This window comes from Sorghum bicolor, chromosome 9 (assembly GCF_000003195.3).
Source record: "Sorghum bicolor cultivar BTx623 chromosome 9, Sorghum_bicolor_NCBIv3, whole genome shotgun sequence".
Lineage (NCBI taxonomy): Eukaryota > Viridiplantae > Streptophyta > Magnoliopsida > Poales > Poaceae > Sorghum > Sorghum bicolor.
In genome coordinates this window covers 53,516,878-53,532,847 of record NC_012878.2, presented here as the reverse complement: position 1 = coordinate 53,532,847, position 15,970 = coordinate 53,516,878, and the positions used below count along the sequence as shown (strand labels likewise).

General features: G+C 47.5%; 2 protein-coding genes across 2 annotated transcripts; one reads left to right on the top strand and one right to left on the bottom strand.

Annotated features, from left to right (window-relative positions):
• LOC8077039 (cysteine-rich receptor-like protein kinase 25) lies at positions 4,640 to 10,847 on the top strand. The gene is made up of 7 exons (XM_021447173.1): positions 4,640 to 5,526; positions 8,826 to 8,969; positions 9,054 to 9,187; positions 9,282 to 9,492; positions 9,593 to 9,830; positions 9,938 to 10,088; positions 10,235 to 10,847. The coding sequence occupies exons 1-7, from the start codon at positions 4,668 to 4,670 to the stop codon at positions 10,589 to 10,591; spliced, it is 2,094 nt and encodes a 697-aa protein (XP_021302848.1). The 5' UTR covers positions 4,640 to 4,667; the 3' UTR covers positions 10,592 to 10,847.
• On the bottom strand, positions 11,774 to 15,225 carry LOC8064177 (putative receptor-like protein kinase At4g00960). The gene is made up of 7 exons (XM_002439952.2): positions 14,314 to 15,225; positions 13,576 to 13,713; positions 13,347 to 13,477; positions 13,019 to 13,229; positions 12,731 to 12,968; positions 12,475 to 12,625; positions 11,774 to 12,336 (listed from the first exon to the last, which is right to left on the bottom strand). Exons 1-7 carry the CDS (start codon positions 15,140 to 15,142, stop codon positions 11,977 to 11,979), a joined length of 2,058 nt encoding a protein of 685 aa, XP_002439997.1. The 5' UTR covers positions 15,143 to 15,225; the 3' UTR covers positions 11,774 to 11,976.

Genomic DNA, 15,970 nt, shown 5'->3' with positions numbered 1-15,970 from the left:
CTAGACAAAGGTGACCAAACTCATCGGAATCAACCGAACGCTGAACGTCGTCCAGCCGATGTGGCCAACGGATGTGCTTGGAGAGGGACGTCTCTGAATAACTGAACGCTGAACGCCAGGAGTCGTTGGATTCTTGACGTGTTTGCGTATACCGGGATCGCTAACAGCCGACTGCATCAACAAAGTATTTCTTAATGCTGAGGCGGCACGAGACGAGAATACAGTAGAAAACAACAAGCTTTCTAGAAGGCCCTGCATGTATATTTTTTTGTGGTCACCGGGGATGCCCAGCTGAATTTTTGTATTGATTGAATGGTGCCTTTGGCCGGCACTAAGTTACAGAAATGTTAACATCATTTGATACTCAAGTGATCATTTTTCTTACATTGCAGCTGTCCTTCCTAGGTAGTCTAAGCTTCCATAGATTGGCGTCAGGATACAGGCTGAAAACGTCTGTTGGAGACTAGTTGTTTCAGACCTGAAGACAACTCCATTTCGAAGCTTCCAAAGCTGCCAACAGCATAGGGCAACAAATGTGTTTAAATGTTTCCGAGGAAGGTTAGCTATAGGCAACAAATGTTGTGGATATCGCCCAACCTGCTAGCAGAGGAGAGAATGGGAGTAGAAAAGCCGATTGCTCGGCAAGGTGACCCTTTGTCTCCATACCTTTTCATTCTAGCAATTGATACTCTGCAGCGGCTCTTAGATGTAGCAACTTTAAATGGGACTCTCTCCCCACTCAGAGGAAGAACTGCAAGACTGCGCCTCTCCCTTTATGCTGATGATGCAGTAATTTTTGTCAATCCTATACAAGCTGAAGTCCACGCCCTTTTTTCAATTCTGGAAGATTTTGGAGCAGCCACGGGTTTAAGGCTAAACTTGGAAAAATGCACAGTAGCTCCTATAAGATGTTCAGAGTTAAATTTGGACATTATCCTGAGTTCCTTTGTGGGCAAGAGAGTGGGCTTCCCAGTGACCTACCTGGGGTTACCATTGACCCTTGGAAGACTAAAGGTGGTACATGTCCAAGGATATGTGGACAAAGCTAGATCAAAATTAGCTGAATGGCAAGGAAAATTGCTCAACCAGGCCGGTAGAAGACAACTTGTCAGATCAGTGATCAGTGCAATACCTGTTTACTTGATGACAGCAATGAAACCTCCAAAACAGCTTTATGAAGACCTGGACAAGATGCGGCGACGGTTTCTCTAGACGGGGGATAAAGAGATTAGTGGGGGAAAATTCAAGGTTGCTTGAGTCTTGGTGACTAGGCCTATTGAATTTGGCGGCCTCGGAATCCTGGACCTGGAAAAATTCAGCAGGGCACTACGCTTACGGTGGCTATGGTTTTCATGGACCAACCCTGAACGTCCATGTAATGGCACGAAACTACCGATCGATGTAGTGGATGCAACACTTTTTGCAGCTGCGACAAGAGTCACTGTCTGCAATGGGAGAAAGGCTTCCTTCTGGCTCTCTAGTTGGTTAGATGGGCAGGCTCCACCTATCATGTGCCCCCTGTTTTACAATCATAGCAAGCGAAAAAATCGATCAGTAAGAGAAGCATTGGTTGATGGAGCCTGGGTTTCTGACATAGCTTTTGACCTAACACCAGAACTGCTGCATGAATACTTCAAGCTTTGGAGAGCAATTGAAGCAGAGGACATTTACCTTGCAGACTCAGATGAAGAAGACGACAAGATTATCTGGACCTTAGAAAGCTCTGGTGAATACACTGCTCGGACAGCCTACCTGATCCAGTTTGAAGGGCAAACAAGGTCAAACTTCCCAAACCTGATTTGGAAGGCCTGGGCAAATTTTTCATCTGCCTGCTTCTGCAAGACAGACTTTGGACATCGCAACGTTTACAGCTAAGAGGTTGGATCAACAACTATTTTTGTGCGTTGTGTGAGAGAAACCTAGAGACTGCGCACCATCTTTTCTTTGAATGCCCAGTAGCAAGAAAGGTCTGGTCTCTGGTTGCTGCATGGAGTGGATGTCAGATGCTGCACCCACAATCTTGGCATGAAAATAATGATTTGAAAGGTTGCTTCTCGCAACTAGTAGAGAATGGTAACAAAATGGGTCACTCCTTGGCAATTCTAACTCTTTGGACCTTATGGAATTAAAGAAATACAATTATTTTCAGAAATAGCAGGAGGAATGAGCGGGGCATTTTCTTCAAGATAAAAGAGGATTGTTACCTCTGGTCGATTTAAGGCGGGCATGCCCTTAAACCTTTGTCAGTTGCTACTGTTCCTTTTATGTAATAGTCCATTGTTGGGTACCAAATGAAACCTCCATGGCCTAGGCCATGGCTGGTCGCGCCCCTCGCACATGTAATCTACTGTTGTGCTGACTCTTTCTTATGATAATACAAAGCCGGATTTCTGGATCATTAAAAAAAAAGCCGATTGCAGACTAGAAATCATTTGCAAAAGGGCACCCCATGACCATACTTTCTGCCGTACTATGTTTTCTCTGCAAGGTTAACGTTGTCTACACAATTGTCATTTTGTCAAAGCTGCATAGCCGTCGACGACCCGCACGCGGAATTCCAGCAGAACGCTAACGCCGAGAAGAGAATTCCGGCACAACGCGGACGCTGGGAACATGGAGCCGGGACAGGGGCCAACGATGAGCAACTGACCACAGCGACGAAATTCTTGTCAATTGTTAGAGCAACTTTAGGATGAAGCTAACTTTTTATAAAGATAAATATAGCTAACATCTCCAACAGATTATGCAAATATCTCTCCAAATTTACTAGCTCTCCAACTCGGAAACTTTCGTTGTGCTACTTAATTGGTAAAGTTGGATATACCCAGGATTGGATTATATTCCTGCTGGTTGTATTTCCAACCCGGAACTGTTGGTTTGGTATACAGAATGATGATGTGAATATCTTTGCTGGTTGTATTTCGAAGACTGAAGCATTGGATTATCTTTTGGCAAAAAGGAAAGAAGCGGTGCAGATGAGTTGAAGAAACACGAGAGGTGCAAGAAAGGCTTTGCATTGCAGGGGGGCTAGTAGTTAGACCTGTTTTTTAAAAGGAGTTAATTAGCCCTGATTTTTTAATGTAAAAAAATACAATGCTTAAATGTGGGTTATCAAGAGCTATTGAGCTAATGTGGTTTGAGTCTATTAGCCCATATTTAACTCATTTTTATAACGTACTAAGTTTTACTCTGTGACGCGCCTGAGTTGTTGATTTGCTGCTCGCGCGAGGTGGTCCAAGCGGTATGCACGCCTGCTGATATCCATGACGCGTCTTCTAGAATTGCAGCGGATATATGACGCCGGAGTACGCCCAGCACGGCATTTTCTCGGCCAAATCGGACATTTCCAACCACGGATGGGTACTGGATGAGGAGTCGGACAGGTAGGAGATGCTGAGGTGCATCCACAGCCTCTGCGTCTCTAGGATCTGCAGCTCCTGCCCCGCATGGCATCCGTCCTCCTCATGTTCAGAAAACGCCTCGTCGCAATGTCATCACCAAGGCGCCAACCAAGCCGGCCGTCGTAGTCCCCGTAGAGAGGCTGGTGGAGCCAGAAGGAGAGGAGCAGTCGATCAACAAAGTTTGAGTCTCTGACTTGGAGTCGCGTTAATGATTACAGGATTATCGTAGAAGAGGATGACGTGGACCATTCAGTTGTGCTCTTTCCATAGAAATTTCAGGACTTTTATTCTTTTTTCCCCCTCAAATTCAAAAGCAAACACGTAGAGATGTGTTACAGTGTTTGAGAGGAATATTTTTTTTCAGCTGTTGATCTTGAAAAGGATTACTTAATTGTAATTGTGGATAGATTAGAAATTTTGGTCCAGTCAATTTTTTTTGAGTGAAGCACTGTCTTATTCATTCAATGAAACATACTTATAAATGCCATTGGGGGGCTCCTAAAACCAAACATGGCGTGATTTAGTTTCCAATGAGTCTAGTTAGTCCATGAATGAACAATAATTATCAAATAAAGATGAATGTGCTACAGTAGGCAAAGCTAAAAATTTTCGCGAACTAAATAAGACCAATGTCTATCTAGTGATAAGTATATAGAACTTCGAGCTATAAAATGAGCATCAATATTTAAACTTTGCCCTTCGAATACGAGGTCAATCCTTGCAAATTCTCCATTCTAGACTTTATTTCTAGAACGTACAATAACGTCATACCTGCCCATCTCACCTTTGTGTCAATGTTTCCTTCCACTACTAGGGAAATTGTCTCTCGTCACGCGCCATGACACTCGATGCCAAATATCCCGAATTCACGTTAATCTTGGCTAAACCAGCCGGTGGTCTGGTCTAGCGAGGAGACCGCGCTCCCTACGCCAACCAGGCGAATGCTCATAGTCATAGGCCCCAAATTCGAACTCGACTCCTGGGCTACGCCATTTCGTGTAAGCCCATCAAAAGGAATTGGTGAGCTGTCGAGCCCAACGGGCTGAACGTGCCCAGCTACTACTCCTATGGCCTACGGAAGTCTATCGGGCCATACCATGCTTAACTTGAAGGAATTGTATCACTGCAATTTTTTTTCTCTTGGGGTTTTTGCAAAAAAAAAAACTTGGGGAATTTCGTTAAACTTGATACAAGAACTGGCCAGCGATAGACTGTCAGTCAGACCACGCAGAAGCGAAGCGAGCCAGCAACCTGCAGTGTACTAGCATGCAGTCACCATCCTCCGGATCGGGAGCCATGTGGAACCTCCTCCCCCTCCTCTTCATCAGCTCGTCCCTGCTCGTCGCCACGGCCAACGCCGACGACCCATGGTACACCGACTGCCCGAGCAACACCAACTACACGCGCGGCAGCGCGTTCCAGGCCAACCTCGACGCACTCCTCTCCTCCCTCCCCGCCGCCGCGGCCGCGTCGTCCGGGTTCGCCGACAACGTCACCGGCGGGGCGCCCGGCCAGCAGCAGGCGTACGGCCTCGCGCAGTGCCGCGGCGACGTCAACGCGTCGGCGTGCCTCGCCTGCCTCGACGGCTCGGCGCGCCACATGGCCGGCACCTGCCCTGGCCAGAAGGAACGCATGCTCATCTACGACGAGTGCCTGCTGCGGCACTCCAACGAGAGCTTCTTCGGCGTCGCCGACTCGTCGGTGAGGCTCTGGGCGTGGAACGCGCAGAACGCGACGCGGCCGGAGGAGTTCACGTCGCGGCTCGGCGCGCTGATGGGCAACCTCACGGCGACGGCGGCGTTCGCGTCCCCGCGGATGTTCGCGGCCGGGGAGACCGCCGTCACGCCGTTCGTGAACATCTTCGGCATGGCGCAGTGCACGCGGGACCTCGCCGCCGATGACTGCAACCGCTGCCTCGTCAACGCCGTCGCGTTCATCCCGAACTGCTGCGACGGAAAGCAGGGCGGCCGGGTCATCGGGCGGAGCTGCTCCATCCGGTTCGAGGTGTACCCGTTCTACAACGTCCAGGCTGCCCAGGAGGCCATGGCCATGTCGCCGGCCGCCGCCCCGGTTCCCGGAGGTGGGCCGATCAACGGCAGCAACCACTCCGTGCCCGGAAACACCGGTGAGTCAACGGCCAACGTCTTCGGTCTCTTGTCCTGTCATGTGTGCCGTAGTCCATAAGATTAAAATATTTACTATCAGATAAAATTGGAACACTGTGAGACCAGTCCATAGAGGAGTCCATAGCAAAAGATACCCATAAGCTTATGGACTACCCATGGAATAAAAAAAAATTACTTTTTCTCACTCCAGAGCATCTCCAAGAGATTAGCCAAATTATTTTCTAAAGCTACATTTTGCTATTGTTGAAGAAAAAACATCTCCAACAGACTCTGTAAATGACTCTTCAAATTTAGAAACTCTCCATCCCACCTTATTCGCTCTCTACTTTTGGATAGCCTACCTCACTAGTCATCTTTTATAGAGTCTGTTGGAGTACTCTAATATCTTTTTGTCAAATCTAGTTTAGAGAGTAGCTAAATCAGTAAATTTGACTAGTCTTTTTGGCTAATCTCTTGGAGATGCTCTTACTCTCTTTCTTAGCTTTGCACAGGATTGTAAAGAGAAATAATTTTTTATCTTATATGAGACCCACTTTATGGACTAGTTGTTGACTGAAACATTGTGGAGACAGTAATAGCTATTGTCCACTGACACAAAAGCTGCTCATAAGTAGTCCATATGCTACTATTGCCGCGTTAACGTGTCCACTATCCGTAGCACACACTCCACTAGTGTCGAGGGACCACCGGACCACTTACTAGTTTATTGTTTTTGGACATTTTTTACTTTTCGTTTCAATCTTTGCGTCTTGACTGGACAGAAATGGCAACCTAGTTGAAAGTTGACTCCACCGGCCACTTCTTTTCCAAAACATGGGATCTGTTTCTCATTACGCTGTATAGAAAAACAAAAAATGTATGTCTCCTATGGTGCACTTAAATTTGAGTAGTGTGGGAATTTCTAGAAACGTAGCCTTATGTCCTGTTTGATTCTCATAAATTAATAAGATTGAAAAGTGCTCTAATACTAAAATAAAAAAAATATATTGTAGATATCAGTTTTGATTTATGGGATCTAAACAAGTCCTACTCACCTGTCCCAAAATAAGCGATATTTTTGTTTCTCAGTTTTTTTTCTTTAACTATATATATATATAAGAAAATATTAATATGTATAGTATATAGTTAGTTTCATTAGATAGGAAATTGTTCAATCTATAAATTTATTAAGAGATACAGATATTGTTAATATTTTAATAAATCTAGTCAAACTAGCTATACTTATTTTGGGGCGGGCAGTAGACACAAATGACTGCTCCCGGTAGGATTTCCACGGTGACAAACGTTGAATGGTTCTAGCCCGAAGCCCCGAAGTAATCGCATCGCAGTCCGTAGTCCTGTCACTTTCCTTGTGGTCTTACTGGCTTTACGCGTTTGATGTTATGATAGTTGACGCTGTGGTTATAAACTCGGCTGCTGCCGCGGCGCACTAACGTGTCCATCACCCATGTTCCATGCCGCGAGACGGTGCTGCTGTGTCTTTTGGACTTGCTGGTGTCTTGACTAGGCTAAATAAGCAAAGAGTCTTTTTTTTACAACAGCAAATTATATATATATTAAGCAACCGTTTTACAACTAGGTCCTCTGCAGAGATCGAATTACAACAAGGTCCTATGACCGGATAAGAATAGCAACAACAACGGTGACGTTGACGCCGATGAGTTTGACGACGAGGGGCCGCAGGGGCGCCGATGGCGCATACACCCAGATGGAGAGACCACGCGTTGCGACGGTTGAAGTTGGGCCGACGGAGCCGCGATGAAGAAGTACTTTCCAAACGACCGAAGAGTAATTTTGTTGTCGTCGCCAGAGGTTGAGGATGAAGCTCGGTGTCAAATCCCAGGGGATGACGAAGATGTCGGCCCAACATCGGTTGAAGAGCTGCCAAGGAGTTTGGATCGACCGGATTGATGGCTGCAAGATAAAGGTGGGGGCGGAGGCGAGCTGCAGTGGATGCGAGTCGGAGCTCGGATCTGGCGAAGTGGAGGTAGAGGATGGAGGATCTGAGCCACGGTGGGGGAAGGCGACGGGATGATGGAGCGATTTTATTTTATTTTCGCTTACCTGGGTTGCGATTTCGACGACGACGACGACGACGAAGCCGATGAACACGGCAACAACGACGGCGGCGCTTCGGGGACAGCGGTTTCCACAAGGGGCTAACGCCATGAAGGCACTCTGAAGAAGCTACATAAGCTAACACTACTACAACTAGCTACGGAAGGTTGAGGCCCCGCTCCCGACGCTCTCTGGCGAGCCTGCCGGAGGCGGACGGGAGAGGGCCTGGTGTGGGCGTCGGAGAGACCTAGAAGAAGGAAGTCAAGTTGGCTTTCCCTTCGTACTAAAGAAAGTCCCCCCTAGAGTCTGTTGGATTGTTTCTTTCTAAGGGGTAGAATGAAAAATAGGCTCGACCTTTTAGTTTTAGGCCTTGTTTAGGCATTGTTTACTTCCAAATTTTTTTGCAAAATATGAATAGTGACATGTTCGTTTGTATTTGACAAATATTGTCCAATCATAGACTAACTAGGGTCAAAAGATTCGTCTCGTCAATTTCGACCAAACTGTGCAATTAGTTTTTATTTTCGTCTATATTTAATACTCCATGCATGCGTCTAAAGATTCGATGTGACGGAGAATCTGAAAAATTTTGCAAAATTTTCTGGGAAGTAAACAAGGCCTTACTTCCACCCTTAAAACCTGAAATTTTTTAAGATTCTCCGTCACATCGAATCTTTAAACGCATGCATGGAGTATTAAATATAGACAAAAATAAAAACTAATTGCACAGTTTAGTTGAAATGTACGAGACAAATCTTTTTAGTCTAGTTAGTCTATGGTTGAACAATAATTATCACAAACAAACGAAAATGCTATAATGTCACGGAATTTTTTCTCCTCAAAAATTTTTCATCCATCCCATCGAATCTTTGGACAAATGCATGGAACATTAAATGTAGATAAAAAAATAAACTAATTACACAGTTTGGTTGAAAATCACGGGACGAATTTTTTAAGCCTAAGTACTTCATGATTAGCCTTAAGTGCTACAGTAACCCACATATGCTAATGATAGATTAATTATACTTAATAAATTTGTCTTGCAGTTTCCTGACGAGCTATGTAATTTGTTTTTTTATTAGTTTCTAAAAACCTTTCCCGATATTGTTCCGACACATCCGATGTGACACCCAAAATTTTTTTCCTCCACCATCTAAACAGGACCTAAACACGGCCTTATAGGACTTGAACAAAAACTTTGAAATAGCTTATGCTGTGAAATTTGTACGGGTCTGCGCAGGGGGCAATCACACGGTCAGGAACAGGACAGCTCTTCTTGTGTCAATTCCTGCTGCTGTCACGCTGCTGGTGCTGTTGCTAGTCGCTCTCTATCTCTGCAAGAGGAACAGAAAGCCACGCAGGGATGTGCAGGTTGCAAGCGTCAGTAAGTGCCAGAACAAGACTACCTTCTCTGACGAAGATCGTGCTACAATCTACATGAATGACCGGCTTTGCTGCTTTCTCACAGGAAATGAAGAAGAAGCAGATGGCATGGCAAGTTCAGAATCTCTCCTATATAATTTGAGCACCCTACGAGCTGCCACCGACAACTTTTCAGTGGAAAACAAGCTTGGGGAAGGCGGGTTTGGACCAGTTTACAAAGTAACTCTAAACATGCAGGAACATTGAAATTGATCTGACTAACCAGCTCTAAAGTGCCTGATTTTGATCTGATTTCACTGCTCTGCTTGTCTAGGGCACACTGCAAGACGGCCAGGAGATTGCAGTGAAGAGGCTGTCAGCAACTTCGCAGCAGGGACAGGTGGAGATGAAGAACGAGGTGGTCCTTTTGGCGAAGCTCCAGCATAGGAACTTGGTGCGCCTGCTCGGGTGCTGCATCGAGGAACACGAGAGGCTCCTCGTCTACGAGTTCCTCACCAACAACAGCCTCGACAAAATCCTCTTTGGTGCTGCATTTTCAGACAACCATGATCCTAACTGTATCATTTCACTCCAGATCACTATGACACTCCGTTCGCTAATAATTTGAGTAAATTCAACACGCAGATCCTGTACGGCAGGAGGAGCTAGGCTGGGGACTGAGGCATAAGATCATCGAGGGGATTAGCCGAGGTCTCCTTTACCTCCATGAGGACTCGAGGCTTACCATCATCCACCGCGATCTCAAGGCCAGCAACATCTTGCTGGACGCGAACATGAACCCCAAGATCTCCGACTTCGGCCTGGCCAAGCTATTCAGCATCGACTCCAGTGTAGGAAACACCAGCCGCATTGCTGGAACATAGTAAGTGAACAGTGCTTTGGTATCTCCAATCTCCAAAATGCATCTCGGGTTGAATTCAAGTCGAACGCCTGAACTTTTCTGATGTGTCGTGTGTTTCCGAGATACAGCGGGTACATGTCGCCGGAGTACGCCCTGCATGGCATCTTCTCGGCCAAATCGGACGTATTCAGCTACGGTGTCCTTATCCTCGAGATCGTCACCGGACGACGCAACGCGTACACGCATGCTTCCGGACCCTCTGAAGATCTTCTTACCTATGTACGGATCCCTGATCTTGTTAATGTCATGATCGAAGCATCAACTAGAACCTTTATTTATTTTTAATTTTTGTTTTTTTGGGTATCCTAACTCCGTGTAAAGGCTAATATACTTGTTATGCATGCATGACATGGCCGCATGGGCAGGTTTGGAAGCAGTGGAGCCGCGGGAGCGTGCAGCCGCTGCTGGAGGGGTGCCCCGACGAGGGGCGCCGGCCGCAGGAGATGCTGAGGTGCATCCACATCGGTTTGCTCTGCGTCCAGGAGGACCCGCACCTCCGCCCCAGCATGGCATCAGTCGTCGTCATGCTCAATAGCCGATCCATCACGCTGCCGGCGCCCGCCGCGCCAGCCTTCGTGGTGCCAGGCCATGGTCTCACGGTGACCGCGGACGGGGTGCCTGTGACGGGGACGGATCTCAACGGTGCGAGGGCGGTGCCAGCAGCTCGGGGACCATCCATGTCTATCAATGAAGCCTCCTATACTCACTTGGAGCCACGTTGAGGGCATGTGAAACCCATAGACATGTATCGTCGTCTGTAAGAGTCTCAAATCTAGCATGCAGATAGCTATAAAGATAGGTCATACACTTGAGAGATTATTTCACTGTTTGTAAACTGTTCAATGTTTTCTACGTAGCCAGGGTCAATCATGAATACTATTTTGTATATCATTGTATTGCTATTTGATATAAAACAAATCAAGCATACATGATTACAATGTTTGTTTTAAACCATCAAATTAAATCATATAGTTTATAAGTGTTACATTTTTTGTCTAATTGGAAAGGGAACAGTCTGTAACTGGCACACGACCATACAGGGTAGACATGCAGAGTTTTTTTTTATATTTTAATCTTTTTTAATAAATATTTTAATATTAATCCTTTCAACATAGTCTCTTTGATCACGTTAATTCCGCTGGCACGACCAAATAACATAATCGTGCCACATGCGTGCCAAGATACAACATATTTGACGACGTTTTTTACGTAGAAAAGTTTGTTGCCACATTGGGAATGACGTGACAAGATCAAATTTTCGAAAAATTAGAACTCTTAGATACGACGTCGGATGAATATGGTTTTTATATGAAAATTGTAGATCTCGACCAGATCTACAACTTTCTAGTTTTGATTTTTTTTTCATTTATTGAAGTTAAAATGCTCCAAAAATATATAAAATTTCAGCATTATAATAATCATGTACTTTCGCTTGTTGCATTAGAAATTAATATCTTTTTTATATGTTGTCAAATAAATGCATCCTTTATACTAAAATTATAGTACTCAAACAGATCTACATGTTTGTAGTTGAGTTTTTACATTTAAAGTTGTTACCATATTTGAAAAAATATATAAAGTATCAACAACTTAATATGTTGCTGATACTTTATACTATTCTCCTTGACATCGTAACAACTAAGTAGGTTGATTCTTTATACTATTCAAATTTTTGAAAACTAAGCATCATTGTTGTCCATTGACTTGATCTGTGTGCCGGCATCCATGTTGATTCTTGCTGACTCGGTATAGCATCAACGGGATTGCAACTTAGACGCGGAACAATCTGTTCGTTTGAGCTTATCAACCGATTTCTCAGAACAAATCAGCCAATAGTACTTTCTGGCTCATTCACGCGGTGGGTTCACTGCACATATGAGACAAAATTTGTTGCTCAAATCCTCCTTACTTTTGAATTTTGATACGGAATAAAGACATCCAAATCAGACATATTTAAAAAGTTAATATTCATGTATTTCAGAACCAAACTCCCCACCACCACCACCAAAAAAAAAAGCAATGAAAGAAACCCAAAAAAACATTAAACAGAAACATACAAGATCATTGATCAATCGACGTCGTTCATAATAATGTTGCTGATGATCCATCAACGCGGCTCCAGGTCAGTAAAGGAGGCTCCATTGATGGACATGGACTGTCCCCGAGCTGCTGCTGGCACCGCCCGCGCACCCTGGCGATCCGTTCCCGTCACAGGCACCCCGTCCGCGGTCACCGTGAGACCATGGCCTGGCATCACGAAGGCTGGCGCGGCGGGCGCCGGCAGCGTGATGGATCGGCTATTGAGCATGACGACGACTGATGCCATGCTGGGGCGGAGGTGCGGGTCCTCCTGGACACAGAGCAAACCGATGTGGATGCACCTCAGCATCTCCTGCGGCCGGCGCCCCTCGTCGGGGCACCCCTCCACCAGCGGCTGCACGCTCCCGCGGCTCCACTGCTTCCAAACCTGCCCATGCGGCCATGCCATGCATAACAAGTATATTAGCCTTTACACGGAGTTAGGATACCCAAAAAAACAAAAATTAAAAATAAATAAAGGGTCTAGTTGATGCTTCATGACATTAACAAGATCAGGGATCCATACATAGGTAAGAAGATCTTCAGAGGGTCCGGAAGCATGCGTGTACGTGTTGCGTCGTCCGGTGACGATCTCGAGGATAAGGACACCGTAGCTAAAGACGTCCGATTTGGCCGAGAAGATGCCGTGCAGGGCGTACTCCGGCGACATGTACCCGCTGTATCTCGGAAACACACGACACATCAGAAAAGTTCAGGCGTTCGACTTGAATTCGACCCGATGCATTTTGGTGATTGGAGATGCCAAAGCACTGTTCACTTACTATGTTCCAGCAATGCGGCTGGTGTTTCCTACACTGGAGTCGATGCTGAATAGCTTGGCCAGGCCGAAGTCGGAGATCTTGGGGTTCATGTTCGCGTCCAGCAAGATGTTGCTGGCCTTGAGATCCCGGTGGATGATGGTAAGCCTCGAGTCCTCATGGAGGTAGAGGAGACCTCGGCTGATCCCCTCGATGATCTTGTGCCTCAGTCCCCAGCCTAGCTCCTCCTGCCGTGCAGGATCTGGAGTGAAATGATTCTGTTAGGATCATGGTTGTCTGAAAATGCAGCACCAAAGAGGATCTTGTCGAGGCTGTTGTTGGTGAGGAACTCGTAGACGAGGAGCCTCTCGTGTTCCTCGATGCAGCACCCGAGAAGGCGCACCAAGTTCTTGTGCTGGAGCTTCGCCAGCAGAAAGACCTCGTTCTTCATCTCCACCTGTCCTTGCTGCGATGTTGCAGACAACCTCTTCACTGCAATCTCCTGTCCATTTTGTAGCGTGCCCTGAAGAACAATGGACCACAGACCAACAATTAATCTGTCGTGCGAAAGCAGATCAGCTGCGTAGATCAGGGTTTGTTGATTAGGTTTCAGGTTGCAGGTTTAAAGTTAGTTTCGTACTTTGTATACTGGCCCAAACCCGCCTTCGCCGAGCTTGTTTTCTTCTGAGAAGTTGTCAGTGGCAGCTCGTAGGGTGCTCAAATCATACAGGAGAGACTCTGAGCTTCTCATTTCTTCTTCATCTTCATGTCCTGTTTATAACAGAGCACGAAAAACGTCAGGCCTAAACATAGCACCACACTACTCGTCAAATATAATGTACTGTGGCCGGCATTGTTTCACCACTTACTGATGCTTGCAATCTGAACATGCTTGTGTGGTTTTCTGTTCCTGTTGCAGAGATAGGCAACAACTAGCAGCAGCACGAGCAGCGCAACAGCGACAGGGATGGACACGAGAAGAGCTGTCCTGACCGTGTGATTACTCCCTGCACAGAGTTCACACGGGTGCACGGTAATTCAGAATAGAAGACATTTCAGACTTTGCCAAGATTAGTCACCGTCCAAACTCTGGAATTCAACTCTGCTACTAAAAAGCAAAACGTTTTTCAAAGCCTTTATAAAGACGTCACGACTCTCTCAAAATGGTATAGCATCTCATGTGGTCATGTTTGGAGAAGATGGAGAAATCCCATCGTCAAATTTGGCCTTGTTTAGTTCCGAAAACTTTTTGATTTTTAGTATTATAGCATTTTTGTTTTTATTTGACAAACATTGTCTAATTATAGAGTAACTAGCTAGGCTTATAAGATTTATCGTGTGATTTACAAGCAAACTGTGTAATTAGTTTTTATTTTTATCTATATTTAATACTCTATACATATGCCACAAGATTCGATATGACGAGGAATCTTGAAAAGGTTTTGATTTTGGTTTTTGTTTGAACTAAACAAGGCCTTTGCCGAGTCAAGATGTGAGCTAAGTGTCAACTACGACGGCGACAACATATGGAAAGTGACGGGACGACAGAAGATCCTAACTTCCTAAGTGTCAACTATCAAACGCGTCAGGAAAGTGACGGGACTCACCGTCGTTGCTTCCTGTGCCGGAGTGGTCGCTTCCGTTGACGAGCCCGCCTCCCGGGGCCGGCGCCGGCGACATCGCCGCCTCAGCGGCCTGGATGCTGTAGAACGGCTCCACCTCGAACCGGATGGAGCAGCTGGTGTAGATGAGCTGGCCACCCTTCTTCCCGCTGCAGCAGCTCGGGATCGACGAGACGGCGTTCACGAGACAGCGGTTGCAGTCGTCGGCGGTGAGGTCGCGGGTGCACTGCGCCATCCCGTAGATGTTCACGAAGGGCGTCACCGCGGCTGAGCCGACGGCGAACATCCGCGGGGACTCGAGCGCCGCCTTCCTCGTGATGTTGTTCATCAGCGCGCCGAGCTGCGTCGCGAACTGCTCCGGCTGCGTCGCGTTCTGCGTGTTCAACAGGTAATTCACCACTGACATGTCGACGGCGCCGAAGAACCTCTCGTCGGAGAGCCGCAGCAGGCAGTTGTCGTAGACGAGCACGGCCTTCTTCTGGCCTGCGCACTTGCCGGCGGCCACGTCCTGCGCCGTGCCATTGAGGCACGTGCTGCAGCTCGACGTGCCGATGACGTCGGCGCGGCACTGCGCGAGGCCGTACGCCGCCTGGTCGTCGGTCGAGGTTCCGGTGCTGTTCGTGGCAAACCCTGTGGACGCGGCGGCGGCGGTCGCGGGGAGTGATGAGAGGAGGGCGTCGAGGTTGGCCTGGAACGCGCTGCCGCGCGTGTAGTTCGTGTCGCTCGGGCAGGATTCCGCGGTTGGACTGCCGGCGGTGGGTGTGGTTGCGAGGAGAGACGAGCAGAGGAGGAGGATGGGGAGAAGGCCGTGCATGGCTGATGGCTCCTGGCGAAGGCGCTACGCTGCTGGGTGCTGGCCCTGCTGCTGCTTTCTGGGCCTTCGCTATTTTGACAAGGCTGATGGCGAATGCAGCAGTGTGCATGGCACGCGGGGCAGATTTTGACAAGTACTCCTTATACTGCAGAAAATTTTGACGAAATCAAGTCTGATTAGAGAATCCCTTCTAGCAAAATCAAGACTGGACACAAATCAGTAGCGCAAGCTATTCCAACATTCTCTGTGTCTTGCTTCAAGCTGCCCCGCGGATTGTGCCAACATTTAGAGCAACTCCAGCCCAGCATATAAATGGGTCTCTACTTTTTTCCATTTACATGTTGGACTGCAAAAAATAGAGACCTAAAGATCCATTGCAACTCCAGCCCAACACCTAAAATCCGCGCAGCCTGCTCCAGCGCCCCGCCCGCCGCGCCGTCTGCTCCGGAGCGCCTCACGCGTGCCGCCGGCCGCCCTGGCTGCATGCAGGTGCTGCTGGAGACGCGAAACCTCCGGGTGAAACGCGGAGCCTCTAGACGAGGTCTACACTCCTATGGGCACAACGATGTGTAGTGGCAGGCGTGGCTGCGCGTGATGTAGTGCACCCACCAATGCGCGCGCAGGGCGACCTCAGCGGTGGCGCAGTCGGCGACGGTGTAGTCGACGCGGAGCTCGACCTCACGCATCTAGAGCGGGATGAGCGCGGGCGGGTCGAGGCGGCGTACACATGCGGCTGGTAGCTGGGCATGTTGGGGCTGTCGACGACGCCCGGGTCGACGACGACCGCGTAGGCCATGGGCGCCGCGGGCATGAGCTGCAGCAGCACCA